The 27,340-nt window shown below is 55.8% G+C and overlaps 2 protein-coding genes across 33 annotated transcripts in view; one reads left to right on the forward strand and one right to left on the reverse strand.

The window, feature by feature from the left end:
• Window positions 1-4,870: 4,870 nt before the first annotated feature.
• LOC101866674 (uncharacterized protein C3orf18) lies at window positions 4,871-16,241 on the reverse strand. 6 transcript variants are annotated; one of them, XM_015445301.3, is made up of 5 exons: window positions 14,266-14,602; window positions 12,314-12,709; window positions 8,554-8,579; window positions 7,749-7,896; window positions 4,871-6,570 (listed from the first exon to the last, which is right to left on the reverse strand). In XM_015445301.3, the coding sequence occupies exons 2-5, from the start codon at window positions 12,545-12,547 to the stop codon at window positions 6,490-6,492; spliced, it is 489 nt and encodes a 162-aa protein (XP_015300787.1). In that variant the 5' UTR covers window positions 12,548-12,709; window positions 14,266-14,602; the 3' UTR covers window positions 4,871-6,489. The 6 variants fall into 6 exon arrangements, with proteins under 6 accessions (XP_015300787.1, XP_073888440.1, XP_015300786.2 ...); XM_074032339.1 differs by having other exon boundaries at window positions 7,749-8,021; XM_015445300.4 differs by lacking the exons at window positions 12,314-12,709; window positions 14,266-14,602 and adding an exon at window positions 16,028-16,241 and having other exon boundaries at window positions 7,749-8,021.
• Window positions 16,242-16,319: 78 nt separating this feature from the next.
• HEMK1 (HemK methyltransferase 1, mitochondrial release factors N(5)-glutamine) overlaps window positions 16,320-27,340 on the forward strand; it is a 39,791-nt gene continuing 28,770 nt past the window's right edge. For 2 of the 27 annotated variants that reach the window (XM_065540641.2, XM_045386190.2), the window contains exons 1-10: window positions 16,320-16,413; window positions 18,408-18,809; window positions 19,187-19,278; window positions 19,593-19,686; window positions 21,122-21,272; window positions 22,291-22,361; window positions 24,292-24,426; window positions 24,749-24,813; window positions 25,406-25,455; window positions 26,402-26,507. In XM_065540641.2, coding sequence (XP_065396713.1) covers window positions 18,582-18,809; window positions 19,187-19,278; window positions 19,593-19,686; window positions 21,122-21,272; window positions 22,291-22,361; window positions 24,292-24,426; window positions 24,749-24,813; window positions 25,406-25,455; window positions 26,402-26,507 — 992 coding nt within the window. In that variant the 5' untranslated portion in view covers window positions 16,320-16,413; window positions 18,408-18,581. Of the gene's footprint in view, window positions 16,654-18,407; window positions 18,810-19,186; window positions 19,279-19,533; window positions 19,687-21,121; window positions 21,273-22,290; window positions 22,362-24,291; window positions 24,427-24,748; window positions 24,814-25,405; window positions 25,456-26,401; window positions 27,313-27,340 lie in introns of those variants that run through there. The other 25 variants (XR_006696090.3, XM_065540644.2, XM_065540643.2 and 22 more) reach the window with 22 other exon arrangements.

The raw sequence follows: 27,340 nt of genomic DNA on the forward strand, positions 1-27,340 counted from the left end.
ACAAAATTCAAAGAGAAGGTGAAGATGAAGGGGCCAATGCTGAGGAACCTGAGGGATCAGGGAGAGCCATAGGTGAGGGACGTCCCAGGGAAAGTCCCCATGAAGTTAGCCTGAAGCCAGGGGCTTCATGTGTTCTCTGTGCCTTCCCTGCCGATGGCTCTGGCACAGGGGACAGCCCCCCGCCTGCCTTGGCCTCCAGCAAGAGCGCACCCCCGGCAGGAGGGCGCACCAGGCCCCTGCCCTGCCAGCCCCTCCAGCTGGACTCAAGGCTTTACCCAAGCTCCAGCCACTGGCTGAACTGTGTCTCCTTCTGTCACTAGGACATACGGACAGAGGTGGTGCCCACGAACCCATCAGGCAGGCCTCCTTCTCATACCCACCACCCTGCCCCCTCCAAAATCAAAGATATGAGGTCCCCAAGGAGACTTCATCCAAATCCCCCCTCCAAGGTCCCCTGCTGAGAGACAATCCTTGTCCTTCACTTTAGACCTGGGAGACTTCAGGGCCTGGGAAGCAGTTATATTTGGTGTGGCTGGAGAAGCTCTGAATCGTTGTCTTTGTCCCAGGCTGTCTCTCCAAGGTTCCCAGTGAAGGGGAAGCACCGAGTGACTCTGAGCCTTGTTGGAGCTTGGCCAGTCTGAAGGTGGGCCCAGATGACAGCCCCTAGCCCCTTCTCTGCTCCACCTAGGCCTTCCCTTTTCAAAGCCTATCCGACCAATTCCTGCCTCCCACCTCCCCATGCCTGGGCAGAAAGAAGGGCAGGATTACATTGTCCACTTTACAAATGAGTCAACTGAGGGCCAGAGGAGGGAACAGATCCTCCCTCCTGGTTTGGTCAGTTCATGCCAAATCCAGGACTGGGGCCTGAACCTTGAGACTCCCGAGGAACAACCTCCTCACCCTCATTTCTTGCTCCCTCTATGGCCCAGGACCTGCTCTTTCTCAAGCCTCCACCCCAGCTCCCCTCCCCATCGCTCTGCCCACTCACCCAGGCTGGAACCATGGGGCCATCTTCTTCTGCAGCCCCCAAAGTCCTCAGCCAGGGCAAGCCCGAAGTTGGTACCAAGAACTGTGGTAAGGGGCCAAGTGGCTGCCAACTTCACTTTCTCCCTTGGTGTTGTGGGAAGAGCAGACAGCATGGGGCTCCAAAGCCCCACACAGTGGGGCAATCATGGACACTTCATTCAGCCCCTCTGACCACCCAGTTCCTCATGGGTAAACAGGGCTGGGCACCTCTTTCTTACAGGTCTGGCCCACTGGGGCCATCCATCAGCCCAGGCCCGGTGGCTTCTAACTGGTGTCCTGCCCTCTTAACACCTCTTGGTGGGACTGGCTTTTATGTTATTGAGTCTCCCAGGCTGGGAATGAGGGGCTGCTCTGCTGGGCCATGACCTGGACCCAGAGAAGGGAAGCTGGTGTTGCTGCCACAGGAGGATCAGCCAGGAGTGTGGCACCTCCTGGATGCTGCTGTGCCTGCTGGAAGAGAGAGCAGCACTCCACTGGGTTTCTTGGGAAATGCCACGGGTAGAGAATGTTTCTCATTGGGGTCTGTTGTTCTGTTCCACTGCTAGACAGCCTGTGTCACATCTGTCACAACCACAACCACACCCACAGAATAGGCAGCAGAGGCTGCCACATCCTGGCCTGCAACCCAGGTCCTGGTGAGTCAGGCAGAAAGTGAAGGCGGCTGGTGCTGCTCCTGTGCCTCCTCCAGGCAGGCCTCCCTGAATGCAACTCTTGGAGTTGGGAGCAACTCAGTCAGCACACTTTCTCTGACCAGCAGACTTGGCTCTCAAGGGCAGCAAGCACACCTCCAAGCACATGGTTGAGCATACCGAAAGTGCTTAATTCCTCCTGTGGACTCTGCATGAGGGAGACACCAGGGAGGCCCCTGTGTGATTTTTCACTTCGCTTTCAAGTTAAATGGCACGATGGGCTACCTGAGATTTTGCCCAAAATGTGAACATCTGGCTCAGGCTGTGACCAACTGATCAGAGCTGACCTGGCTTACTGAAGGCCTTGGTATCCCCTGGGTGAGGCCAGGTAGGGGGCTCCCTGGCCTCAGAGTCAAGGTTGTCTAGACCTCCCTCCCCTGTCAGCAGATTTGAGTTCAGGGTAACATCCCCAGACAGAAACCTTGGCCCCAGGCTCCCAGAGGATCACCTTCCCAGCAGAACCCTGAGAGAGAGGGGGATTCTTCAAAGCTGAGGGCAGACCTGAGAAGCAGGTCCTCCTCCTCTACCCAGCAGAAGGTCTCTTTGACACAGACTGCTTTCCCCAGGCCAGGGGCTGGGAAAAGGAAACCACCTTCCCAGGTAGGTCTCAGCTCCGCCTCCCTCTCTGCTTCCCCCACAGACCCTCTCCTGGGCTGAAGCCCTAGAGTTTTCTCTGGGGTGGGGGAGGTGACACCCACTTCTTGTTCCTCCCTGTATGCCTGCTGCCCTTCCCCCAGCTCCCTCAGGTTGGGGCAGAGGGGCAGGGAGTTGCTCCTGGGGAGCATTGACACCTGCCCTGATCTTCCACTGGCAGCACCAAAGCGCCTGGGTGAGGGGCGGGGATTGCTGCCAAGGAGCTTTGAGGGCCGAGGGGAGGTGACAGAAGGTGCCACAGGCAGACCCAGGCCCAGGTGGGAGGGCATCCTGGTCCCACCCCACCTAAGGGGTCTCCATGCTCTCCCCCTCCCTTCCTCCTTTTCCTGCAGCTGATGTCTACACATTTCTTGTTCTTCTCTCAGCAACTCTGGCCTTTTAGAGTGTCCTCTGGGTGACTAAGGCCCCCCTGTCCTGAGCCCTCAGAGGACAAGTTGTGTGGGGATGTCAAAACAGCGTCTCCTGGGGTTCCCCCAGATATCATGGACCACGGCTCTCGACACTGAGGCCTACTGAGGGGTGCAGCTGGGCAGGATGGGGCGGGGGTGTCTGCCCTCAGCCTATAAAATCCCTAGGCACACCCTGCCCCCACCCCACCTTCTTTTTCCTACAGCTGTACATATAGAGATATATAGACCTATAGAATGTGTGTTATGTGTGTACACACACGCACACACCTGTTTTCCTATTTGACATCTGTCTTCTCCATCTAGAATGGAAATGCAGAGTCTAGGTTGGTTCACCCTCAGGACCGTGATGCCAGGCTCATGATAGACGCTTAGCAATGTTTCTGGAAGGAATCCATAGCAAGGTCAGGCTGCTGTACTGGAGTTTCTGGGCCCTCCCCCACAAGAACTTTCCTTTATATTCTGTAGGCATCCCCAGTGTCTGCCTGCAGCCAGGCAATGGGATTATTTCATTCACTTTGGCTCAAAGGTGACATTTCACTTTATTAAACAAGAAGATGGCCTCTGAAGGCGCCAAGCCACGTCTTCAGATACCACCTACCGCAAACTGCCCAGCTTCTGAGCCCAAGCCCTGGTTGCTACTCCCAAGGAAGGGTTTTACTTATGGAAGAGAGAGAGAGTGTGTGTGTGTGTGTGTGTATGTGTGTGTGTATTGTTGGGCAGGGGGCATTTCTCAAAGGGCTCCATTTAACAGTCAATTTCAGGAGCAGTGAGGCAGGCAGGTGACTCCATCTCATCCCACTGCCTGGCTGAGGGTGGCGAGCACACCAGGCTCAAGGCCTCAAGGAGGACACGCCAACCAGAACATTTCATCCCAATATTTATTGACCCCACACTCTGGAAGACCTGGGAACTTGGTTTTCCTGAAGGACTGGGAATAAGAGATAGAGAGCAGAAGGTGGGTGGATGGGGAGAAGGTGCCTGTGAGGGCACAAGAGGTGTGAACAGGGGCCCTGGCACCCACAGAGTCTGCTGCCCTGTGCACATCGTCTAGCCAAGCCCGCCCTGCAGGAGAGGGGCATGGGGCAGGCAGCAGGAGCGGATGGGCACTGGGGTCCTCCTGGAGCCACTGTCCAGGTCCTGGTCCCTGGAAGCCAGCCTTACTCCGCAGGCCCCGTTTCTTCAGGATCCCCCAGACGCTGGGTCTTCTGCAGCTCCCACATCCCTGGGCTGAAGGGCCACCCAACAGGAAGGGAGGACACAGCCCACCACCACCTCTCCTCTCACTCATGCCCCTCCAGAATCTTGCCAATCTGTTGAGGGAAGGAGACCTCTTCCAAAGATCAAGGCCATCGCTGACAGGCTGAGCTGTGACCCCAGTGTGGTTGGTCCGTGGGCACGTGGCCCTCCCCTCACCTAAGGCCCTGTCTGCTGGCCCCTTCCTCTAGCTCAACCCTCCATCGTGGAATTGGGGGGTGGGGGGGCTCACCTGCCCCTTATTTTCATGACGCTGGCCTGCAGGCTCAGTTCTCTGGGAAGGGCCTGGATGTCACTTAGAGTTCTGGTCTGTGGGACTTTCAGGGCTAAAACTGGAATAGTCCTGGGAAAAGCAGGATGGCTGGTCACCCTAGTGTCATTCTCCCCCAAACCCTTCTGAACCCTGCAGGTGGGTTCCACACAGATGACCCTAATGGCTTCCCACCCCTCACCCTTCCCCTGTACCCTCGTGCCCCAGAAAAAGCGACACTGTTTTGCTTCCTTTCGTGTTTCAGACTCAGCTCCTATGGGTCCTGAGGCGCCATACCTTCCCCGGGGCCCTTGGGGCTCAAGCCTCCTTCCTCCCCTAGTCCCACAAGGTCCTGTCCAGTTGACCTTTCCACCCTAGGGGGTGGCAGGCCTTGGGACCCCAAGCCCCAGGGCAACCTTGAAGTCAGGGCCAGAGGCATTTCCTCAGATGGCTCAAGAGAAACCTGGGCTGCCACCTCATAGCTGTGATCCAAGAAACTATCCCCAGGCCCCCGACAGCCCCTCACCCATCCTGCCCCTCCTGGGGTTCCACACCGCCAAGTGTCACAGGCTCACACTCCCTCCATGTAAACATCTTCATTACATCTTTAATGCTCTCACATGGAGCTGCTCTGGGTTAAATTACAGCTGTATGCATCCTGAATTCCTGGCAGCCTCCAGTCGGCTCAAGTGCTAACATATTTATAGCATTTAGAGGAGGGAATAAATCCAGAACCTTCTTCATGGGGGCTTCCTAGGCCCTTCCCTCCTGACACGTGGCATTTGCCCAATGGAAGATCTGCACACACTACCCCTGCAGCCCCTCCAACCAGCGGCGGACAGTGATGGTGGAGAGGCTGGGCACGGGACATGCCTCTGTGCACGCTTGTGTGTATACGTATGTCCAGCGTAAAAAGATGCTCCGCTCTTGGGGTCTGTCTCTGCCCAATGCCTTGCCAGGACCCCTGGCATCAGCCCTGACCCTCCAAGGCTTATGGAGAGGCCAAGTGCAGGGACCCATCTCCCCACTCTCTAAACACTGAATGGCTCTTCCCATAGATGGGATGGAGGTGGGAAATTCATAGACTAGGTTTTTTAGATCTTTTTCTGAGGTGCAATCCCTCACTCAATTTCAGGCAGTCATAACTGCCCCCTCTAGCCTGCAGCCTGTGATTACTGCCTTCAGACCAACAGCCTCTCCCAACCCCAGATCCTCAGTAGAGCCCAAGACAGGGAGCCGTTTTCAGAAGCAGGTGAGCCCAGTGAAGCAATGCAGTGGAGAGAGAAACCCTGCCGTGCATGCTTCCCTCTTCCCAGCAGTCCCTGAAGACTGAAGGCAGAGAAGATAGCCTACCCTGATGCTCTGCTACATACCATGGGGTACAGGTCGACTTGGAGGGTGGGGCCAATGTGGACAATCTCATCCTGCCCTCTGTGCTGGGACAGGCACGTCTGCCCATGGGCACACTCATGCACATGCATGAGGCCTCTCGGCAGGTCTGGGGGGCTGCATCCTTCCACTTCTGTTCCCCTACTTCCTTCCCCCTCAGCTCCCATCCTAGCTTGGCCCCAGTAACATCTGGTTGCCAAGGATGGGTGGCTGGGAGACCCCCTGGACCCTCTGTAGTATGGATGGGCCCTGGGTATAAACTGTCCTTCTCCTGGCATCCTTGCATACTGGGCAGTTTCAGCTCCATCTCTGGGCTTCTCAGGGCCCATAACAGGTGCTGCCCTACCCTGTCCCTATAACTTGGGTGGTTTCCTCTACCCACCCCAGAGGAGGCTCCAGATTCCAAAAAACAGGTCTTTCCCTAACAGAGGGAAACCTCCCCTTTCCTCCCCCAATCCCTCCCACTCCGTATCTCCCCCGATTTCCTCCACGTTAGCAGGGCAGACCCTAATGTGAGCGATCTGGACAGGGGATGAGGAAGCCAGCAGAGGCTCTTGACCTTCTCAGCATGAGGGATGCCCTTTGTGCCAGGGCCCCCAGGTCAGGAGAAGTCAGTGGTCAGAAGTCCAGCCCAGCCAGGGCCCTCTCTTAGAGCCTAGAGTCAGCAGGTGGGTCTGGAGAACAGCTGGGGCCTGGCAGGGCCTCTCGTGTCTTGGCAGGGCAGGTCCTCAGAGTAGGTCTTGACAATCAGGGAGTGGGGAGCTCTGTGGGCACCATGGCGGGTCTCTATCAGAAGTTCAGGCTTGTCCCAGGCCACTTACGCATGGATGGCATTGGCCACATCGGTAAACACCAGCCGGCTGGGCCTCTGCAGTGGGCCCTGGGAGGGCAGAGTAGTCTGCAGGAAGACAGGCAGAGGCATCAGAGACCATGGGCAAGGCCATGCATTCACTGGCCTGGTCACCTCCACCCTCACTTCCTGGTGCCTGCTTATGCTTGGCACCAGCAATGGCTTCTGCCTGGAATGCCCTCCCTGTAAGCTCAGCCTAGAAATACTACTTGCTCAGATGACTCCTCCCTAGCTTGCCCTGTCACCTTGGAGGCACTTACTGTGTTGATTTAATTACGCATGCATCGCCTTTTCCCACCGGGGGATCAGAGGGCAGGACTCTGTACCCCCAAGCCCTAGCACAGGGCCTGGCACAGGGAGGAACATGGGAAACAAGCGTCAAGTGGCCAGCAGTCCCAGCGGCTGGGTGGACCAAGGTTCTCAGTGCGAGTTCCTGAATATCCCAAGGGGGCAATATATCCTGACCCAGGTGATGCAGAACCTTTGGCAAAACCAAAGTGTCTTCAGACTCCCAGCCTGGATTCTTTCTGAGCCCAAGAAGACGCAAAGAGGCTGGATGACTCAGGGGCAGGTCAGGCCTGCTGATGGTGCTCTGGCCCGGGGGGATTTGGGGGAATGGTAGCAAGTGGTCAGGCAGCCCAGTGGCTACAGCAGGATGGCCACACAGGTACCTATCCCTTTGGACACAGGAGGCAAGTTTGGCTGGGGTCTTCACATGCCTGGGTCTGTCAGCTCCTGGGAATCCACCAGCCTACTCAGAGGTACTGCTGCCCAAGAGTCTGACCCCATCCACAACCCACTCAGGGCCATGGACTCTCAGGAAGCAGAGGAATCTGGGGTCCTAGCCACCAACAATCTCCCCCATTAGTCCTTTCCTACTTTCCTAACCAGTATGTGGGGGCACACGGAGCAAGAATTAGGATTTTCACTTGTGGATGAGAACACTGAGGCTCGGAGATGCCAGTGGGTCTCCCAAGATCAGCAGGCTATGGGGCAGAGCCAGGCTGGATCCCAGGACTGCCTCGGCCTGGCCTTGTGCTGTGAGTTTGTGTGTGGCCCCAGAGCAATCTGACCACTTTCTGAACAAATCTGGCAAAAGCCATGTACCCAATACCTGCTATCTGACCAGAAGGCAGGTGCTAGAAAGCTGCATGAGAAAGGAGGGAGGGTGAGGGTGGAGGACAAAGGACGCTGCAGGCGGGGTGGGGAGCCTGGTCAGTGCCCACCTTGCCCTGCATGGCCTGCACAGAAGTGGCAGCCTGCACAGAGGCGGCGTCCCGCCCATGTTCCAGCAGCTCCTGCTCCAACTCATCTTGTTCCTCCATGGGGTCGAAGTTGTACATGGGCATGAGCTGGTGGCGTAGCTTCTCCAGCCTGGAGATGGGGGCAAAGGCTGCTGGGGACAGGGCAGGCCCTTCCCCTCCCAGCAGCCCTCCAGGCCTTGCCTGCTGACAAGCTGAGCCATAGCACACAACCATGCTTAGGGCCTTAAGATTTTCCTTGAAATGAGAACAAATGACAGACATTTTTGTACCTATAATACCAGCTCAATCCCTTAAATGGGTAGCCAGGGAGGCAGCAGTTATCCACTCCAGGGTAAGGCCATAGGCCAAGTAGCTGTTATCCATGGGCCCTACAGGGATCACCTAGGTTAGGGCCTTGCTGTAACCCACAGCGTCTGAGTCTCAGGCGGGGTTGGGGAGCCAGTAGCAGTCAGCTCAGAGCAGCAGGGCAAGGGTAGTGGGCAGTTGGGTGGGAGTAATCCCAGCCTTCCCCCTCCCTGCCCATCCCCAATCCCAGGGTTATACCCAGTTATCTAGAATCCTCACACCTGCCTGCCCTGTGTGTTAGATCCTTGTGGGAGGGGGGCCCTCAACCCTCCCCAAAGGAAAGTGGTCACCCCCAACTGTGAATGGGCAGAAGAGGCCTTGACTCCCTGATCAGCTTTTCACCTACTTCCTTCAGAGCCCAGCCCAGCACTGCCCATGGGCTCGAGATTTGGTTGGGATTTTGGTTGGGGTGGGGAATTACCTCTTCTTCTTCCTGATGTACAAAACCTGCAAGAGAAGGAGCAGCATCAAATGGCAAGGAGAGGAGGCCCTGAGGAACCCAGCAGCCCCTCTGGATGGGGACATGCTGAGGCTGACGAACAAGAGACCCGTGGGTCCCCATCCTAATGACACATACACCACCCCCGTTCACCTTCATGCCTCCCTTTTTTTTTTTTTTTTTTTTTTTTTGAGACAGAGTCTCACTCTGTCACCCAGGCTGGAGTGCAGTGGCACAATCTTGGCTCACTGCAACCTCCACTCCCGGGTTCAAGTGATTCTCCTGCCTCAGCCTCCCAAGTAGTTGGGAGGGCGTGCACCACCACACCCAGCTAATTTTTGTAATTTTAGTAGAGATGGGGTTTCACCATGTTGGCCAGGCTGGTCTTGAACTCCTGACCTCGTGATCAGCCCGCCTTGGCCTCCCACAGTGCTGGGATTGCAGGCGTGAGCCCCCGCGCCTGCCCCATGCCTCCTTTTGACATTGTAGCTGCAGACAGTGCCCAGGCTGAGTTTGGAGACTCAGAGGCTCCCTCCAGCCTGGGAGCCCACACAGTTAGGCCCAGCCTGGGGACTGGTGGGCCCCACCTATTGGCTGAGCTGCCAATACTAACTATAGCTCCAGCCACTCAGCACCCACCTGTGGCTCCCCAGGACTGAAGAGGAAAGGGAAGACTTCAGCACGTACCCTCCGCTCGACTCTTCCCAGGCTCAAAGCCACATGCAGGGAAAAAGTAAAGGGACCAGGTAAGGTGGTGCATGCCTGTAGTCCCAGTTACTCAAGAGTCTGAGGCAGGAGGATCTCTTGAGCCCAGAAGTTCGAGTCCAGCCTGGGCAACATACTGGCACCCCATCTCTATAACAACAAAAAGAACCAGGGACAGGCAGTGGCCAGACTCTGTAGTGTGTAGAGCAGTGGCTCTAGGCAAGGCCCTGAGCTCGTGGTCTCTGGAGTTCCTATGGGAGGCTGACGGCTCCCAGTGGACTAAGGTAGGGGTGGGGGACCGCAGCCCCTCGCATCAGCCCAGGTCAATCCCCCAAAGCTCTGATGCAAGAGGAACCCCTGAGGTCCGGTCCCTCAATGTACAACCTTAAAGATGAGGGCCTAGGCAGCCTGAGAAAACATCTAGGACTTCTAGGTCAGAGCAAGAAACCCTGTACAATGCACTGAGGAGAGGAAGGAAGCAGGTAACACTTGTGGGACCACCTTGGGTAGGGAATCCAGGGACTTCTGCCATCATCCTGCTCTTCCCTAAACTGGCAGTTTCTGACTACCAGGAGCATGACTACCTCTGCCTGGGGGAAAGCACAGCCCTGTGGTTTGCTCCAAATCCTCCCACATTCTTTGTGGCCCATTCACAGCTTGAATCTGGTTTGGTTTCCAGCCTGGCCCAGAGCTCCTCCTGCAGGACCCCCAAAACCTAAAAAGAAACTGGGGTATCGATCCTCATTCTCCCTTCCTGTCCAGGGTCCCACGTAGGGGTGCTCCCTTGCTCTCCTGTGGGTAGGCTGTGACAGGAACTCTGGGATCTTCTGGCCCAGCCCCTGCCACCATGAGCAAGTGGATCCAGCCCCAGCCCCAGCCTCTGCGGTCCCCACCTCTCAGCCCTTGCCCCAAGCCCTCCTCCCTCCCCTGAGACCCTGGGATTCAGAAGGATCTACAGAAAAGGCCAGAACTTTTACTCAATTTCCATGCCTTTTTCCCTGTTCCTCAGCTAACACCCACCCCCACACCTTCCTTTCCAAATCTTCTCTACCCTTCACTGTCCAGCAGGTGCAGCCCCGCCTCCTCCAGGAACCTCCCCCACCACTGATCCTGGTCTGCCCGTGCCAAGCACTTTTTCCTCCTGGGTAAGGCAGAAAGCCTGGTGCAGATTTGCTCCTCCTTGTACCCACAGCCCTCCTTGAGGCTGGCATCGGGGAGAGGAAGCAGCACTTAGTGAGCACCTCTGGGCCTGTCTGCAGTCCCCAGGAGCTATCTTCTGCCCTCCGCTGCCTTTGTCCTACGAGCTTCCTACCTCTCTGATTTTGGCAAGCGGGCCATCCACCCAGGCCTTCTGAATGTTCCTCTAGAACAAAGAGTAAGAAAGCGTTCTCAAGTTCCAAGGACAAAACCTTTCACTGAGAGTAAAGAGGGCAGTTTCTAGGCCCCATTTTGCCCTTAAGGGTGCCTCCATCTGCTTACCCACTGCATGGGTGCCAAGGGAAAACACTGGCATCCTGCCTTACCCCCACCCAGGAGACCTCTCAGGCCCTGGCCTCATTCTGCCTATGCTGCACCCTGGGCCTGCTTGCTGGCTGGCAGTTGCTCCCTGGCAGCAATCTGGAGCCTGTGGGGCCCATATGGCAACCCTGGTTTAACAGCAGCTCCAACCAGGCCATGATGGACCATCCACAGCCCTACTTGTCAGAGCAACATGCTCCTGAGCCCAAGGCCAGCCATCGGAGCCTGCAAGGGGCAGTGAGCAGAATCCTACCATTGCCAGGCACACTGGGGAACTTCAGGGGCACCCCATCCTCCCTAGTCTCAGCCTGCACGATCTCCAGTGGTCCCTCAGTGACATTCTGAGTGTCCATGTATCATCTTAGGGGGACAGTCCATATCCTTAGGGACTGACACCAGATCAAGAGGCGTCACACTCACTACTGGATGATACCTGCAGCCCTCTCCCCAGCCCCCTTCCTTCCTGATGGCTACCACCTCCACCCCTTCTCATGACACGGAGGCCAGGCTTGCACTTTGAGATCTCAACTCTAATTTTGCTTCTCAGCTGTCCCTAACCACCCAGCCTGGAAAGCTCCTGCTTTCCTGCTTGAGTCCCCAAGTCAGTCCCTGCAGGCTTCCCTTGGAACCCTTGGTTTTTATGTTTCCCGCTTCCTGTAAGAACCACAGGGCAGGACCTTGTCTTCCTAGCCTCTATTGGGTCCCAAAGGCCTGGTCCAGGGCAGGTACACTCAGTAAAGTGAATAAATGAATGTTCACTGCCAACAGCCTCCCAGGCGCAGATCAGCTCACCCAGACTCTGCTGCCCACAGTCCACATCAACCACCTTTAAGCCTCTTCTCCTATTGCAACCCCATACCCACTGCCCTAACTGTCCTGCTGGCTGCTCACAGAACCTCCTGTCTGCCTCCAAACTTTTGCCCATCAGGACCCTCCACTTGGAACTCCCTGACTACTATGTGGCCTTCACCACCCAGCTCAAGACACCATGTAATTCCCGAGAACCTTTTCTGTTTCTTCCAATTGGAAGCATTGCCTCTCTGGTCTCTGGTCTCTGGTCTCTGGTCTCTGGTCTCTGGGCCCCAATGGACAAATCTCTGTCAGAGAGGAGGACCGCACTCTCATTAATAGATTGTTGGCTGGGCGAAGAGGCTCATGCCTGTAATCCCAGCACTTTGGGAGGCTGACGGGGGCAGATCACTTGAGGCCAGGAGTTCAAGACCAGCCTGACCAACATAACGAAACCCCATCTCTACTAAAAGTACAAAAAATTAGCCAGGCATGGCAGCTCACACCTGTAATCCCAGCTACTTGGGAGGCTGAGGCAGCAGACTCGCTTAAGCCCAGGAGGTAGAGGTTGCAGTGAGCCAAGATCGAGCCATTGCACTCCAGCCTGGATGACGGAGCAAGACTCTGTCTCAAAAACAACAACAACAACAACCAGATTGTCTTCTGATTGAACAGGTTCTCTATAAATCTAAATACTGATTATCCTCCCCCAGCCTACCCCAGCTCTCACCATGGCCACAGCCAGGCCTATCACCGTGATGATCCCAAAGGACAGAAGCATGGTACCCACGCCGGCCGTGCCACCAGCCGCATCAGGGATTCTGGTGTCATTAAAGGTGGTGGCCTCTGGGCTGAGGGTAGTGGTCTCGGAGGCTGGCCCATCTGTGGCAGGTTCCAGGTCAGACTCAGAGGTGGGTGGGCGGCTGCTGAACCAGCCCCTAGCAGATGCGGTCCTGGAGTTCATGCTGACGCGGAGAGGGCCCTGGCTGAGAGGCTGCCTGAGGCCAGTCAACCTGCCCACTCACTCCTGACTCCGGAGTGCCCCAGCCTGTGGTTCTTGCCACCTGTGGTGGCCACCTGCACAGTCACCTCCTTGGATAAAGGGAGCCCCCTGCCTTCCTGGGTGCTAGAAAGGAAAGAATAAGAAACATAAGGCTAAGGACAGGGACTCGTAGTGAGATGAAGTCTCTCTAGGTTCTGAAAGCATTGGTGAGGTAAAGGTTTGAGGGCAAGGATGAGGGCAAGTTCAGGAGGCATTAGGACACATATTTACATATCTATGGTACCCCTGTTTTTAGGAACAAAAATGAAGCCCTGCATCCTCTGTGGATAAGATGATCATAGTGATCAAACCTGGAAGATATGAAAGACAGCAGGGATGTTTGAAAGAAAAGGTCTCCCTCCCCTGATCAAAAACTCCCCACAACCTGCGTCCCCATATCCCCCACCACCCCACATCCACCGCCTCATTCCCTGCCTCCCACATCCCTCATCCTGCTTGCGGAAAAAATACCACAGCTTTTTCCTTTCCTGGAGGGAAACACTTGCCCAAGAGTCAGACAAGCCTGTCTTTGAAACCTAGCTCAGCCGCTTAACTAGTGATCCCTGGAAAGTCACTCCACCTCTCTGTGTCTCTGTTTTCCTGAGTCTACAGGGTCATGGGGTTACAGAAATGGCAGAACAAACAGGTCTCAAAGAAAGACTTAGTTCAGCACAACCCCCATCCACAGTAAGAATCCACTACATGTTAGATTTTCTCCCCATGGCCAACCCAGTCACAAAGGGGAGACATGGGAGCCCCTGGACCCAGTCCACTGTGTGGTCCAGACTATGCTTGGAGTGTGGGGAGGCTGATGTGGAAAGACCAGAAGACAAGAAGGAGATAGAGGCTCTGGTTCTTTGGCCGGGCTTCTCTGCAGGCTCTCGGGGACATTGGACTGCCCTTCCCACCCACCAACAATAGAGGGGCTGCTAGGGTCAAGAAGAAAGGCGAGGAAGGAATGGAGCTCCCAGTTTGGGCGCCTTCTCTTCCTTTACCCTCCTCCTCTGGAAGCAGAAGGTGAGAGATTTGCCCAGTGCAGAGGGCCCTGGTTAAGGTGGGGTGGGAAGAGGTCCCAGCCAAGCTGCAGAGGCGGCGGCCTAGGGAGAGGAAGGATACCTAGCTCATGGGTACACACGTCCCTTTCTGTGCTGGTTCATGGGCATTAGTGGGGGTGCCTCCCTGTGCAGATGCATGTATGTGTGTGAGGTGTGTACACACCTCTGGTGGCCCCTGAGGAAGGGGCAAGGCTGGCAGAGGGCTATGGGGTAGAAAGGCTCATCCCTCTTTGCCTTCTCCCTCCAGCTAGGCTGGGCACATAGGAAGTCCCGGGTTCTTTTATTGGTTTTGCAACTGATCCCGGGCGTGACCTTGGGCCAAACCCTTAACTCTGGGGCTCTGTTTACATCGCCTCCCAAAGGAGAGAAGGGGCCCTACTGACCACTTTCGCCTGGAAAGTGCCTCAGGGTCCAAAGGGTAAGGGAAGGAAACCGGGGTGAAAGGGGTCGGCACCGCGACCTTTGAGAACCCGCATGCCGTTCTCCACCAGGTCTCTCAGTCCTCCCTGCCCCAATCCCCATGCCCGCCTCCGCGACCCTGTGATGCCTCCCTTCTTGCACAGGAGCAGCGACCTCAGCACTTACTTAATCCTCTCCCGGCGCCGAGCTCAGTTGGAGAGGCTAGGGGTGGTAGTGACTGGCAGGAGGCCGGGGCGGGGGGAACCCCCAGGCCCGGCGTGGGGCTGCGGGTCCGACCAGAGGTCCACCCTCCCTGCAAGCTCCGAGCCGCTGGCCAGGCCCGCTACTGCGCACCGGCCTCAGCTGCGAGCGCTGGCTCTGCCGGCCTGAGCCAGGGTGGGTGAGCTAGTGTGGGTAGGGCCGGGACCCACGGCGGGGGTGGGGCCGGGCGGGCAGCCTCGGGGGATCCCCGAAGCTACAGCGCCTTGCCTCCCTGCGCGCTCCGCGCCCCCGGTCCCCGATTGGCTGTCGGGCCTAGAGCCCGCCCAGAATTGGACTGTTCGCTTGTCGCTCGGGTCTGGCTCCACCCCTAGAGGGAGCCTGGAGCCTGGAGCCTGGAGCCTGGTTGCAGTTTTTAGAGAGTAGCCCTGACTGCGTGGCCTGCGCTGAAGTTGGGCTGGGGACCGTACGTGGCTAGGTCCTTCCCAGGCCAGACCTCGGGACCCCTGCCAGCTACCCGTGCCAGGGCAGACTCACGCCCCCAAAACGCGGATGTACAGAGGAGACTTGGGGAGAGCAGTGGACTGGGAGTCCTTGGGCCTGCACTGAACTCTGGCTGACTTTGTGACCTTGAAGAAACTACTTTTCCCTTCGTGAACCTTGGCTTTCTACTCAGATGGGTCCTCTGGTGTGAGGGTTCTTGGCAAATGACTCCAACCCCGGGCTAGAAATGGGAAATCTGCGTCCAGAGAAGTTGAGAGTGGGGCGGATTTATTATTGGGCACCCCGACCCAGGCAAGTCTACATATACCCTTACAATAGCTTCCATCCACAGCATGATCAGCTCAGGGAAGGAGCCCTCAGATACTCCGGAGCCCTCAGATACTCCTAATCCGCCGGTTTTCAAAGGAGTTTATGGGGGTCACAGGGTAGCCTGGTACAAATGCGAACGCTCCTGTGTCTCCCGGTCTGGGAAGGATCCAGGGAAACGGCATGTTTAATAGTTTAAGGCCTGGCGTGGTGGCTCACGCCTGTAATCCCAGCACTTTGAGAGGCCGAGGCAATGGATCACCTAAGGTCAGGAGTTCGAGACCAGCTTGACCAACATGGTGAAACCCCGTCTCTATTAAAAATACAGAATTAGCCGGTAGTGTTGGCTCACGCCTGTAATCCCAGCTAATTGGGAGACTAAGGCTGGAGAATCGCTTGAACCTGGAGTCCGAGGTTGCAGTGAGCAGAGATCGCGCCATTGTACTTCACCCTGGGCAACAAGAGCAAAACTCCGTCTCAAAAAAAAAAAAAAAAAAAAAAGGTAGTTAACAGTACATTCTGGTGGGGGGATGTTGACAAGACACACTTTGCGAGACGCTGCCGTGTATTTTATAGAAGGCGCAACTGAGGTCCAGAGGGGTCCCAACACCTGGACAAAGTCTCTTGATGAGTTGCCAAATAGAGTCAGGATTCGCACCAGGAAAAGAGTGGCCCCTGGGGTCTGGCTGCCACTCAGCCGGCCCCCTGGTGGGCTCGGCCACTGACCTAGGTAGGGTCACGACACTGGGACTGGACCCCAAAGTTGGACCTGTCTTCAACACTGGAACCCGCCTTCGCACAGCTCCACCCGGCTAAGATAGACCACGCCCCCGGACATCTGGTCCCCGCCCGAACACACAGGCCCTTTGGTGACACGCCTCCGTTCCGGCAGGCTACTGGGCTCTGCCCACACACCTACCAGGCTCGGTTCCTAAAAGCCAGCTCGGAGCAATCCCCTTGGGCTGGAGCCAAATCCCTGATGTGATTTTAAGGAAGACCAGCAGGTCCGGGTCTCCAGGGGTCAACCCCACACACATCCCCCGCACTTTCCTGCATGTAGGCCTGCGGGCGTAGAGGGCGTGGAATTCACACCCTCCCCACCCATCCGCAGGGGTCTCCTGGGAGGAACCCACAGGCGATGGGAACCCTGAAGCTGGGCTACGGCGTCCGCCCGAGCCTTTTCTTAAATGCGCCAACCCCGGAAGCGGGGCATCCAAGGGAGCGAGCGACGGACCACGCACGTCCTGGCGTTCAGTACGGGGCAGCTTCTCCGGCTGGTGGGAGGGTGGGGAGCCTCTCAGGCAGGTATGCACGGGAGGTGGGGATCGGAAGGGGATGTTTCGACTGCAACCGCCTGGAGACCTGGCCGGTCCCATTCTCCATAGTGCAGATGGAGAAACAGGGTTGGAGGGAGGGGACCCCGTCTGGGTCGTTAACAATGCAGTGCATAGCTGTGAGGGAATTTACACCTCTGACTTCGGGCCTTGGTTCCTGGGACGGCGTACTGGTGCACAGAGCCGCTTCTGGAGTCTGGTGGACTCTCGGGTTCGTGTCTTGCCTGGGACAGTTTCTTTTTCTCTCTCTCTCTTTTTTTTTTTTTTTTGGAGACGGAGTCTCTCTCTGGCACCCAGGCTGGAGTGCAGTGGCGTGACCTCGGCTCGCTGCAACCTCTGCCTGCTGGGTTCAAACAATTCTCCTGCCTCAGCCTCCCGAGTAGCTGGGACTGCAGGCGCCCGCCACCGTGCCCGGCTAATTTTTTGTATCTTTAGTAGAGACGGGGTTTCACTATGCTGGCCAGGCTGGTCTGGAACTCGTGACCTCGTGATCCGCCCACTTCGGCCTCCCAAAGTGCTGGAATTACACAGGCGTGAGCCACTGTGCCCAGCTTACCTGGGACAGTTTCTACCTAAGTGACGTTGGGCAAGTCGCTTCCCTTCTCGGACCCTACTTGTATTTGAAGATGTGGCACTTAGCAGGTGCTCAATAAATGCTAGTTTGGACTTTTATCTGGAAGCAAAGGGGACCGCTGATTTTAAACCTTCAGTTAAACTTGCTTGTGACATCTTTAAATATAAAATTGTAAATTTTTTAGTTGGCGGTTTACACTAATGTTCTGGATTATGGGTTAAATTAGGAGGAAATTTTCAGCATATAAATCCTTGACAGTACACACAAAATGTCAGATTCAAAGCTCCCAATCAAAGGCAATCATCTGCCCCTTGTAACATCAGTTAAGATCGTGTAACATCTGGTCTCTGCTGTGTGTTGAGCTGCCTCCCAGGCCTTGGATATTCATAGTCTAATGCTTTGCTTGCCATGGGTTTGGTGTGATTTTCTCCCATCTTACGGATTAAGAAAGTGAAATTCAGAAATAATGACTTGCTTAAGATCACACACACTAGGTTAGACACAGATCTGTCCTATCCCCAAATATGTGCCCTAACCTGCCACCAACCCATTTATTAGCAGAGACTGAGCCATGGGCTGAGCCCATTCCAGCTAAAAATGTGAAGAAAACATAAGTGGCAGGCCGGGCGCGGTGGCTCAAGCCTGTAATCCCAGCACTTTGGGAGGCCGAGACGGGTGGATCACGAGGTCAGGAGATTGAGACCAGCCTGGCTAACACGGTGAAACCCCGTCTCTACTAAAAAAATACAAAAAACTAACTGGGCCAGGCGGCGGGCACCTGTAGTCCCAGCTACTCGGGAGGCTGAGGCAGGAGAATGGCGTAGACCCGGGAGGCGGAGCTTGCAGTGAGCTGAGATCCGGCCACTGCACTCCAGCCTGGGTGACAGAGAGAGACTCCGTCTCAAAAAAAAAAAAAAAAAGGCCGGGCGCGGTGGCTCAAGCCTGTAATCTCAGCACTTTGGGAGGCCGAGACGGGCGGATCACGAGGTCAGGAGATCGAGACCATCCTGGCTAACACGGTGAAACCCCGTCTCTACTAAAAAATACAAAAAACTAGCCGGGCGCGGTGGCGGGCGCCTGTAGTCCCAACTACTCGGGAGGCTGAGGCAGGAGAATGGCGTGAACCCAGGAGGCGGAGCTTGCAGTGAGCTGAGATCCGGCCACTGCACTCCAGCCTGGGGGGCAGAGCGAGACTCCGTCTCAAAAAAAAAAAAAAAAAAAAAAAAAAAAAACATAAGTGGCCAAGACAAGAATGATCAGATAGGTGGGTGAGGCTCTAAATGGAGTCAAGGGGGTGTCAGCAAGAGCACAACTATTCTCAGGCAATGTACTGGTAGAAGGGGGGATGTCATACAAGGCTCACCTGCTTTCCTGGTTCCTTTCACTCCCAGGGTGGCAACCAACTATATCTGAGGACCAGAGCCATTTTGGGGCACCAGAACTTGTGACCTCTCCATCTCCACCCAGCTGGGTCCAGGGGCCACTCTCAGCACCCACCTCAGCAGCTGACATCATAAGGCAGACTTGGGAACCTGGAAGCACTCTGGAGAACCTTTTCCTGAGACATGGAGCTTTGGGGCCGTATGCTGTGGGCCCTCCTGTCTGGCCCAGGGAGAAGGGGAAGTACCCTCGGCTGGGCCTTCAGCTCATGGCAACCCCAACCACCTCTGGCTGGGTTATCCAGTGCCACAGAACTGGTCAGCCACTGGACTAGGGTCTTTGAGAAAAGAGGTATCCCTGAGGCCCGGGAATCCAGTGAGTACATCGTGGCTCATGTCCTTGGAGCCAAAACAGTTAAGTTCAGTGTTGTCAAGAGGACAGGAAGAGGGAGGAGGGAGGACTTTGGGAAGGGATATCCAGGTTTTCTGTTCACTAAGAGTTCTTAGCTGAGACTGATGGGATTTTTCTGAAGGAACGTCTTAGCACCTGGCACACACTGTAACAGTTTGTTGGATGAATGAATAAATCTCTGCCTAAGTGTTCTGGGATAGACACCTGGAGGCCTGGTATTAGCTGTGTAACCTTGGGCAGGATGCTGCCCCCTCTGGGCCCAGATGATGAGAGCGTTGGGCCTCCAGACCAGTGCTAGGCAGGCATTATCCACATAAGACACCTGGGTTGGGGCCCCTGGGCCCAGTGAGCCAGCCACTTACATTCTCTGTGGGGACAGTTTCAGAGCCTGAGGCCGGCACTTTGGACCCAGCCCTTGACCTCTCAGCAACTACAGTGTATCCGGGAGCTGAGTAGCCGTCGATTGCAGAGGTGAGCACCCATGGATCAGACCTGAACAATGTGTTTGGGGAGCAGCAGTCCAGCTTCCCCTATCCCCACCAAGTTCAGGGAGGAGGAGAATGTCCAAGGACTAAGGAGGTGTTAGGGTGCAGGGGTGGCAAGAGTGGGGCTGGGGTAGTGAATAGAAGAAGGGAGGGAGGGAAGGCTTTGCCTCAGGAGTCCCAAGGCCCTGGAGACATGGTCTTGCCTGATACCCTTGGCCACAAGTGGTATCTCTCAACCCAGGCATGGTCCTATTGGTCCTGGCTCTGTCAATGATGACCACCCGGCTGCCCCCTCTGCAGGATGCCGGTGCAGTACATCCTTGGAGAGTGGGACTTTCAGGGGCTCAGCCTGAGGATGGTGCCCCCAGTGTTTATTCCTCGGCCAGAAACAGAGGTAGGTGTGCCACCAGGGCAAGGCAGGATCAGGATGAGGGTGGAGTTCAGGGTACCGGTCTTACCCCAGGCTTCCTCCAGGGGGCACTGGGGCCCCATGACTTCAGGGACATTGCCTTTCTAGACACGTATCTTCTCACTGTCTGTGGTGGCAGAGCCCAGAGGACAAGATTCCTGTTGGTCCCCTTGACTGTCATGTTCCAAGCTACCACCCCAGCCTCTAGGTCTGGCAATGTCCCAGAGTGCCTCAAATAGTGCTGCCCAAGTACTTAGACTGTTCCGCTGTTTCTCTGGGAGCTGTCCCATGGCTTACCCAACCCACAGGGAACAGTGTCCTCCAGCAGCTTCTCAGGAGGCATGGAGGAAGTGGAGAGGGCTCCAGCCGGACACCTGGAGACCTGGTATCAGCTGTGTGACCTCGGGCAGGTCACTGCCCTACTGCCCTCTCTGGGCCCAGTTGATGAGAGGGTTAGGCCTCCAGACCAGAGAATCTGATCTACTGACTGGTCTGGTAATCACCCGTGTTGTCCCTCAAATTACTAGGACTAGGGATGTGCGGCGCAAGTGTGCTATCCCTTGGTAAGGCACCCTGGTCCTGGAAGAGACGTTTTCTATGGCCCTTCTTGGACTCCCCTCTGACTTTGTAGGTGGCAGAGCTGGGAGCCAGAGGGTACAGACCAGGGAGTAGAGCTGAGTGAGAGCTGGTGGGCAAGTCAGAGGGCGGCACGTTCTGAGAAGGAATGTTTCTAGAAAGACCCAAGCACACAAACATTTCTGGGAAAGATTCCCATTCCCCTGCCGTGGCCAGGGGCCCCAAACCCTTCCTTCACTTTCCCAGCTTCTGTCCCCTAGCCAAGAAACTCTCTGACACCTCTCCCCTCCATGTCATCTGGTTGGGAGGCCAGGTCCTTGCTTCACTGCCCAGTGTCAGGGCAGGGACAGTAGGGAATCTGAGGCCTTGCTGAAGTCACAGGGCTGTCAAGGAAGGGAGCATGAGGGCAGCACTTGGACTTCCTGACTCCCAAGTCAGAGCCCCATCCCTCTCATGGTGGCTCCCCTATCTGGGATTGGCATGACCTAGGACACAGTACGGAGACCCAGAGCAAGGTGTGGCCTGCCACCTGCAGGCCTTGGGAGGCTTACCTGTGGCTCCCAAAAACACGTGATCTCTGGCGAAGAGATCATTTGCTGTCTCCGGCTGCCCAGGGTCAGGGCATGGTGACCTTTGAGTTCCTTCAGAGCTGACCTGGCACCAGCCATATGTGCCAGGGTTCTGAGTATCAAGTGTGGACTTTGGCTCCCATGTGGCCCCTGATTCTTAGATTGGTCTGGGCCAAGAGAGCAGCTCTACTGCAAGGGGTGGGGTGAGGGGAGATGCTGCGATTGGGAGGCCAGGTGCTCACCTCACTGTGCAGACATTTCTGAGAACTCACCAGGTTCACCCCAATGTAAAGCCACATCGGGGGATGCCTTACCAAGAACTCAAGAGGACGTGGCCTGTGGCAGAGAGTGGTGAGAATGGGTGCAGAGGATGGTGTCTGATGAAGGAGGAGTCTGAAGTGCAAACTTGCAGGAGGCATGTGACCAGTGAGTTGGATTTTCCCTAGGGGTGAGAAGGTGGTTCAGCTTCTGGCCTGGCAGTGAGTACAGTAGGAAACTCAGGGCTGGGGGTGTGAACCATTCTCACCTGGCCTGCTGTGAGGCTGTACAGGTTGTGGGAGGATCAGTGTTTTGTCTGTGATTGACTCGAAGGAGGCAATGCCACCTCCCTGGGTCTGCTCCACCAGGGATGCCATCCTAATAGAGGATACTTGTGGGCACTCAGGTTCTGCTGAGGCCTTGGGCCAACCTCTTGATGGGGTATGAAGTCCATGTTGGGGCAGCAGTTCTAGGCAGAGCCAACAGCTGCCTGCCCCTCGCCTCCTTCCTGCATGCCCCTGTGCCCCACCCTGTTTTTGGATTCTTTCCATATTCACCTGGAGGGGGTGCCTTGAGCCTGTGACCAGCTTGGCTTTTAGTCTCCCTGAAAGAGCCACCAGCGTCAGGCTGAGGGAGGCTCTTCACTGGGCGGAGAAGAGAAAGTTTCTGGACTTCTTGTGCTGTTGTCTATCCCTGCCCCAAGTGGCCCTACAACCAAGATGAGCCTCCTGTGCTCTGGAGTATTATGGCAAGCAAGAGGCCAATAGCCGTGGCAGGGGCTCAGTTTCTCAGCTTCTCACCCTCCCCAAGGTGGCCATCCACATATGTGGGGTGTGTCTTTGAGTATCTCTGTGAGGTGACTGGCCAGTGTGGCTGACTGAGGGTTCATTCCCCAGCCAGAGTAGGTCTATGGCCAGGAAACCAAGAGAGGCTCAACACCTGACAAGTCCTGGTCACCCTGCCAACCTCTCAGCGTGTGGCCTCACCACTGAGACCACAGGCTCTCAGCCACAACCCTACACTGCTCACTCTGTACCTGTCCCAACCCTGCAGGCCCAGATTGCCACAAGTACCCTAGTGGCCTCCGGTAGTGCCTAGCACAGGGCTGGTGAGAGCTAGTGAATATATGCCCTCTCCTGCTGGAGCTGGACCCCCTCACCCACAGGCAATCATTTGTTTGATGCAGAAGAGGCTTGGAACAGGGAGGTTTGCACCTGCTGGCCAAGTTCTGCCTGGCTTGGACTTGCCATCCTCAGGGTGGGTGAACATTGTTGCTGGGGTTGGGGGCCTGGAAGGGTGAGATACTTTTTGGAACCCAGCACTGGGGAACTTATGTGGAAAATGGGTGTGAGTGAGGCTGATGGCATTGGGGTGTTGGGGAGACCTGGCAGTGTGAGACGCAGAGGGTGGTGCCACAGAGAGTTTGCCCAGCACTTAGAAAGTAGCCAAGAGGGTCGGGCGCCATGGCTCACACCTGTAATCCCAGCACTTTGGGAGTCCGAGGCGGGCGGATCACCTGAGGTTGGGAGTTCGAGACCAGCCTGACCAACGTGGAGAAACCCTGTCTCTACTAAAAATACAAAATTAGCCAGGCATGGTGTTGCATGCCTGTTATCCCAGCTACTCGGGAAGGCTGAGACAGGCGAATTGCTTAAACTGGGAGGCGGAGGTTGCGGTGAGCCAAGATTGCGCCATTGTACTCCAGCCTTCCAGCCTGGGCAACAAGAGCGAAACTCTGTCTCAAAAAAAAAAAAAAAAAAAAAAAAGAAAGTAGCCAAGAAGTCTGTCTGTGGGCCAAGCCCTGCCAGTGTGGGACACACTGCGATGAGTCTGACCTCAGGTCTTCCTGTTATGGAGTCTGGTGGGAGAGGCACACCGCATCCTTAGGCTAGACCTTAGGCTCAGGGTGGGGAAAGCCATGGTAGAGCCTGGCCCAGGCTTGAGGAAGGCTTTATGGAAAAGGTGGTCCTCTTTTCAGATCAGGGAAGCACCCACTTGCTGCCCACCATCCCTAGCTCCCTGAGCCAGTCTTTCCTGAGACCTGGGGTCCCAGGAGTTCTGACCCTCTGGGAAACATTTTGGCCATTGGACGGTAGGAGCCTTCCACCCTTCACCCCTACCCTATGTTGGTTTGCAGGCATAGTCCTCGCAGGCAGTGGCTGGGTAGGCAAGGCTTGAAACCCTCTTGTTTCCAAAGTGGCAATGTCTGAAAATGTCCTCCTGCTGCCAGGGCAGGCACCTCCCTCTGCACCCATGCCTGTTGAGCTATGCCTGTGTATGCCACACCCCTCAGGTCCTTAGTCAGGACCATGTTCCCCCATGACCCATCTTCTCCAAAGGAGGGAATTCCCTGTCCCTTTGGCTTAGGAGCCTCCCTGGGGCCTCAAGCTCAGCTCTGTCACACCAGCTCCTGATTCTTGGCCACCATGAACCACAGGCTAGGTAGGCTCAGGTGGGGCCTTGACCCCAGGCCTCAGTTTCCTCATGGGACACTTGTGAGGATTTAACAGATTAATACAGGAAAAGCTCTGGGAGCAGGATCAGGCCAGAGGGAGTGGCCAGGAACTATCAGATACAGTTCTTGAGATGGAGTGTTGCTCTGTCTCCCAGGCTGGAGTGTAGTGGCACAATCCTGATCCACCGCAACCTCTACCTCCCGGGCTTAAGCAGTTCTCCCGCCTCAGCCTCCCGAGTAGCTGGGACTAGAGAAATCCGCCACCATGCCCATGCCCGGCAAATTTTTGCACTTTTAGCAGAGATGAGGTTTCACCATGTTGGCCAGGCTGGTCTCAAACTCCGAACTCAAGTGATCTGCCCACCTTGGTCTCACAAAGTGTTGGGATTATAGGCGTGAGCCACTGTGCCCAGCAGAAATGCTAAGAATGGGAGGATGTCTGTAAAGGGCTTAGCTGGGGTTGATTAAACACTTAACATGACACAGGTGTGGATTAGCTCATTTAATCCCCACCATATCCCCATGAGGTAGGCTATCCTCAACTGGGCTCAGTTGTACAGATGGGGAAGCTGAGGCGTGGAGGGGCAGGGTGACTTGGCCATGGCCCAGCTGACATGAAGGTTAGTCTGGCTTTGGCTACCTCCCCTTCCTACGTTCACAGGGGTAACTGCTTAGGCCTCTGTACCAACACCCCCAGGCACCAACTCTGATCCAGACCCCTCTGCTTCACAGGAACTGGTTGAGTGGGTGCTGGAAGAGGTGGCCCAGAGGTCCTATGCTGTGGGATCCCCAGGCAGCCCCCTCATTCTGGAGGTAGGCTGTGGATCGGGAGCCATCTCCCTCAGCCTGCTGAGCCAGCTCCCTCAGGTGAGCCTCTCCACCCACTCTGGATAGACTGCGACTGACACTCACTGTCCCTCCCATTAGTGCTTCCCCCACATCCCTCTGCTAGGAGCACTTGAGGGGAAGCAGCTAGATGAGGGAGGACAGGGCTGCCCCTAGCCCACTGTGGTTCACAGACTCTAATGCCTACCACATGTATCTGGCTAGATTTTGGCCAAGAAGAAAAGGCTGTTGGGTATTTCCCTTCTCTTCTGGTGGGGGGTTGGAGGAGGGTCTCCCAGGCCCAGTATCTCCCAGCATCTCTCAGCATTGCCTTCCACATATCCTCTGTTTGTTCTTGGGACAGAGCCGAGTCATTGCTGTGGATAAGGGGGAAGCTGCCATCTCTCTGACCCATGAGAACGCTCAGAGGTAGGTGGGGGAGTTGCACTTTGGAGCCTGATCTTGACTCCTTTTCAGGTTTCAAACTCACTAATGTCTGATTTCTCCTGCCAAGAAGGAGGAAGCAGTGGGGTAGCCTGGCATGGGTCCCATGGGGTTCTGAATGGGTAGTGGGCAGTGAGTATCTTGCCGGTCCAAGAAAGGTTGACTACAAGACCTCATTCTTTTGTGTTTTGTTTTGTTTTTTTGTTTTTTTTTTTTTGAGATGGAGTCTCGCTCTGTCGCCCAGGCTGGAGTGCAGTGGCCAGATCTCAGCTCACTGCAAGCTCCGCCTCCCGGGTTTACGCCATTCTCCGACCTCAGCCTCCCGAGTAGCTGGGACTACAGGCGCCCGCCACCTCGCCCGGCTAGTTTTTTTTTTTTTGTATTTTTTAGTAGAGACGGGGTTTCACTGTGTTAGCCGGGATGGTCTCGATCTCCTGACCTCGTGATCCGCCCATCTCGGCCTCCCAAAGTGCTGGGATTACAGGCTTGAGCCACCGCGCCCGGCCCAAGACCTCATTCTTGTAGTGAAGGGTAGGGATCTGCCCCCGTGCCCACCCCTTTCTCCCTGTCTATCTAGGCTTCAGTTGCAGGACAGGATTTGGATCATCCACCTCGACATGACCTCAGGTACCCTCCCCTGAATGTTCCTTAACATAGGGAGACTAGATACAGGTGCTGCTGGGTGGATGAGGCACTCCGCGGACATGGAGGGAGGGCTTCCCCAAAAGCCACACAACCACACACATGAACACACACAAATGTGTGTGTGTGTGTGGTTGTGTGTGGCAGTTCAAACGAAGCCTTGGCTGAGGACAGACAAGTTGCTTTTGCCTCCTAGGCTGACCTGACCCATAAGGGTCAGGTCAATGAATTCCTCATAACTAATGAGTTAAGGACTTGCTTGTTGATAAGCAACAACAGATAAGCAAAAGCTTAAAATAATGCCTTCAGGACCAAAATACTTGAGTGCCCCTCTCCCCCTGCCTGGCCTGGGAAGAAGCGATCCAGGCACTGCACAGCTCAGCCATAGCCTTTACAGTGTCTCTGGGCCTCCAACTCCAGTTCTGGCTCCATTGCCTTACCCATGGGATCCCTGAGCCTCATGTGCCCCCCCCATGGAGTGTGATATACTTGGTGTAGCACCCGGCACAGGGTGAAACCAGTAGTCAGAGCCATCAGGAATTGGCTGATGAGGCCAGGCCCACCCTCTGTGTACTCTCAGTCCATGTTGGCTATAAGGCTGGTGGAGCTACAGAAGAGAAAGGCTCTTTCCTGCCTTGGCAATCAGGAAGGATGCCCTGGAAGTGGCACTTGAACGGAGTCTTGTGTAATGAGGATTTTTGGCAAGGACACTCTATGTCTTGAAATGAAGGGCTGCCATGTTAAAGCATGCACATCCTCCACCAGGCTGTCAGCTGAGGACCCTGGGCACTAATTTGCAGGTCTGACTTATCAGATCCAGTGGCAGGCCCAAGGTGTGGCGTGATAAGAGGGACATAGTGGCAGGGGGAGCTACCATCCTTTACCTCCCAATGGGTTAGTCCCTACTGTGTGTCCTCTTCTTTGACGACAGAAAGGAGCTGGACACACTTGCCCTGGGGCCCTGTGGACCTGGTCGTCAGCAACCCTCCCTACATCTTCCACCAGGACATGGAACAGCTGGCCCCCGAGATCCGCAGGTGCTAAGCAGGGTGGGCCAGGGAGGCCAGGCCTGGAAAGGCCTAATGGGATTAGTCTGCCCTCGATCGAGGACCACGTCATCTAGAGGGACAGAGGAGTTGGTGCTGAAACAGGCAGTGGTGTTACGTGGACGCACTGGAGAGCCCACAATCCTACCTAGATTCAGCATCTGCCTCCCTACTTAAGACTACTGAACAGCCACCGAACCTCTCTGGGCCTGTTTCCTGCCTCTGAAAAAAGAGAGGCAGTGCTCTGCAGGGCCATGGGAGGACTCAGTGACGACTTGAAAGCATCAAACACAGTGGAGGACTCATAGGGGGTGCTATGTAGATGGGCACATCATTTTATAGAATACTGAGGCCCAGAAAGGGAAGGTGTCTTGTCTGTGGTCACATGGGGGCTCAGTGGGAAAGCTGGGACTAAAACTTGGCCCCAGGCTAGCTTTGCACCAGGCGATCCTGCTCTTACACAGGGGCTGAGAACCAGGGGCAGCCCAGGAGTCCTGGATGGGGCAGCAGTCATGTTGGATGGGGTTGGGGTGTTGGCTCTCCCTTTCTGGGCTCTCAGGAGTGGTCAGGACTAGCCCCAGATCTCCCAAACCAAGAAGAGGAGCAGCCTTGTGGGGAGACATTCATGCCCTGACATGAGTCAGTCCATCAGGAGAGGCCATCAGCCAGTGGGATTCAGCAAGCACGCCTGGCACTGCCTGGCAGGGTGCTGCCCATGAGAGGAAGGGAAGAGGAGCTGCCACCCATTTGGGGCCCTCCTTCTCTGGGTCCTCAGATTTGCCCTTCAGTCTAGAGTGTAAGTTCCACAGGGCCCCATTTGTGGA

Source organism: Macaca fascicularis, chromosome 2 (assembly GCF_037993035.2).
Source record: "Macaca fascicularis isolate 582-1 chromosome 2, T2T-MFA8v1.1".
Taxonomy (NCBI): Eukaryota; Metazoa; Chordata; class Mammalia; order Primates; family Cercopithecidae; genus Macaca; species Macaca fascicularis.

Coding starts and splice junctions, on each gene's coding strand:
- LOC101866674 (XM_015445300.4), bottom strand. CDS start 16,145: ATGTGTGTGGGGTTGACCCCTGGAGACCCGGACCTGCTGGTCTTCCTT. Junction 8,580..16,027: donor GCTTTTAGGAACCGAGCCTG/GTAGGTGTGTGG, acceptor CTTCTCTTGCAG/GTTTTGTACATCAGGAAGAA. Junction 6,571..7,748: donor TGCAGGCCATGCAGGGCAAG/GTGGGCACTGAC, acceptor GTCTTCCTGCAG/ACTACTCTGCCCTCCCAGGG.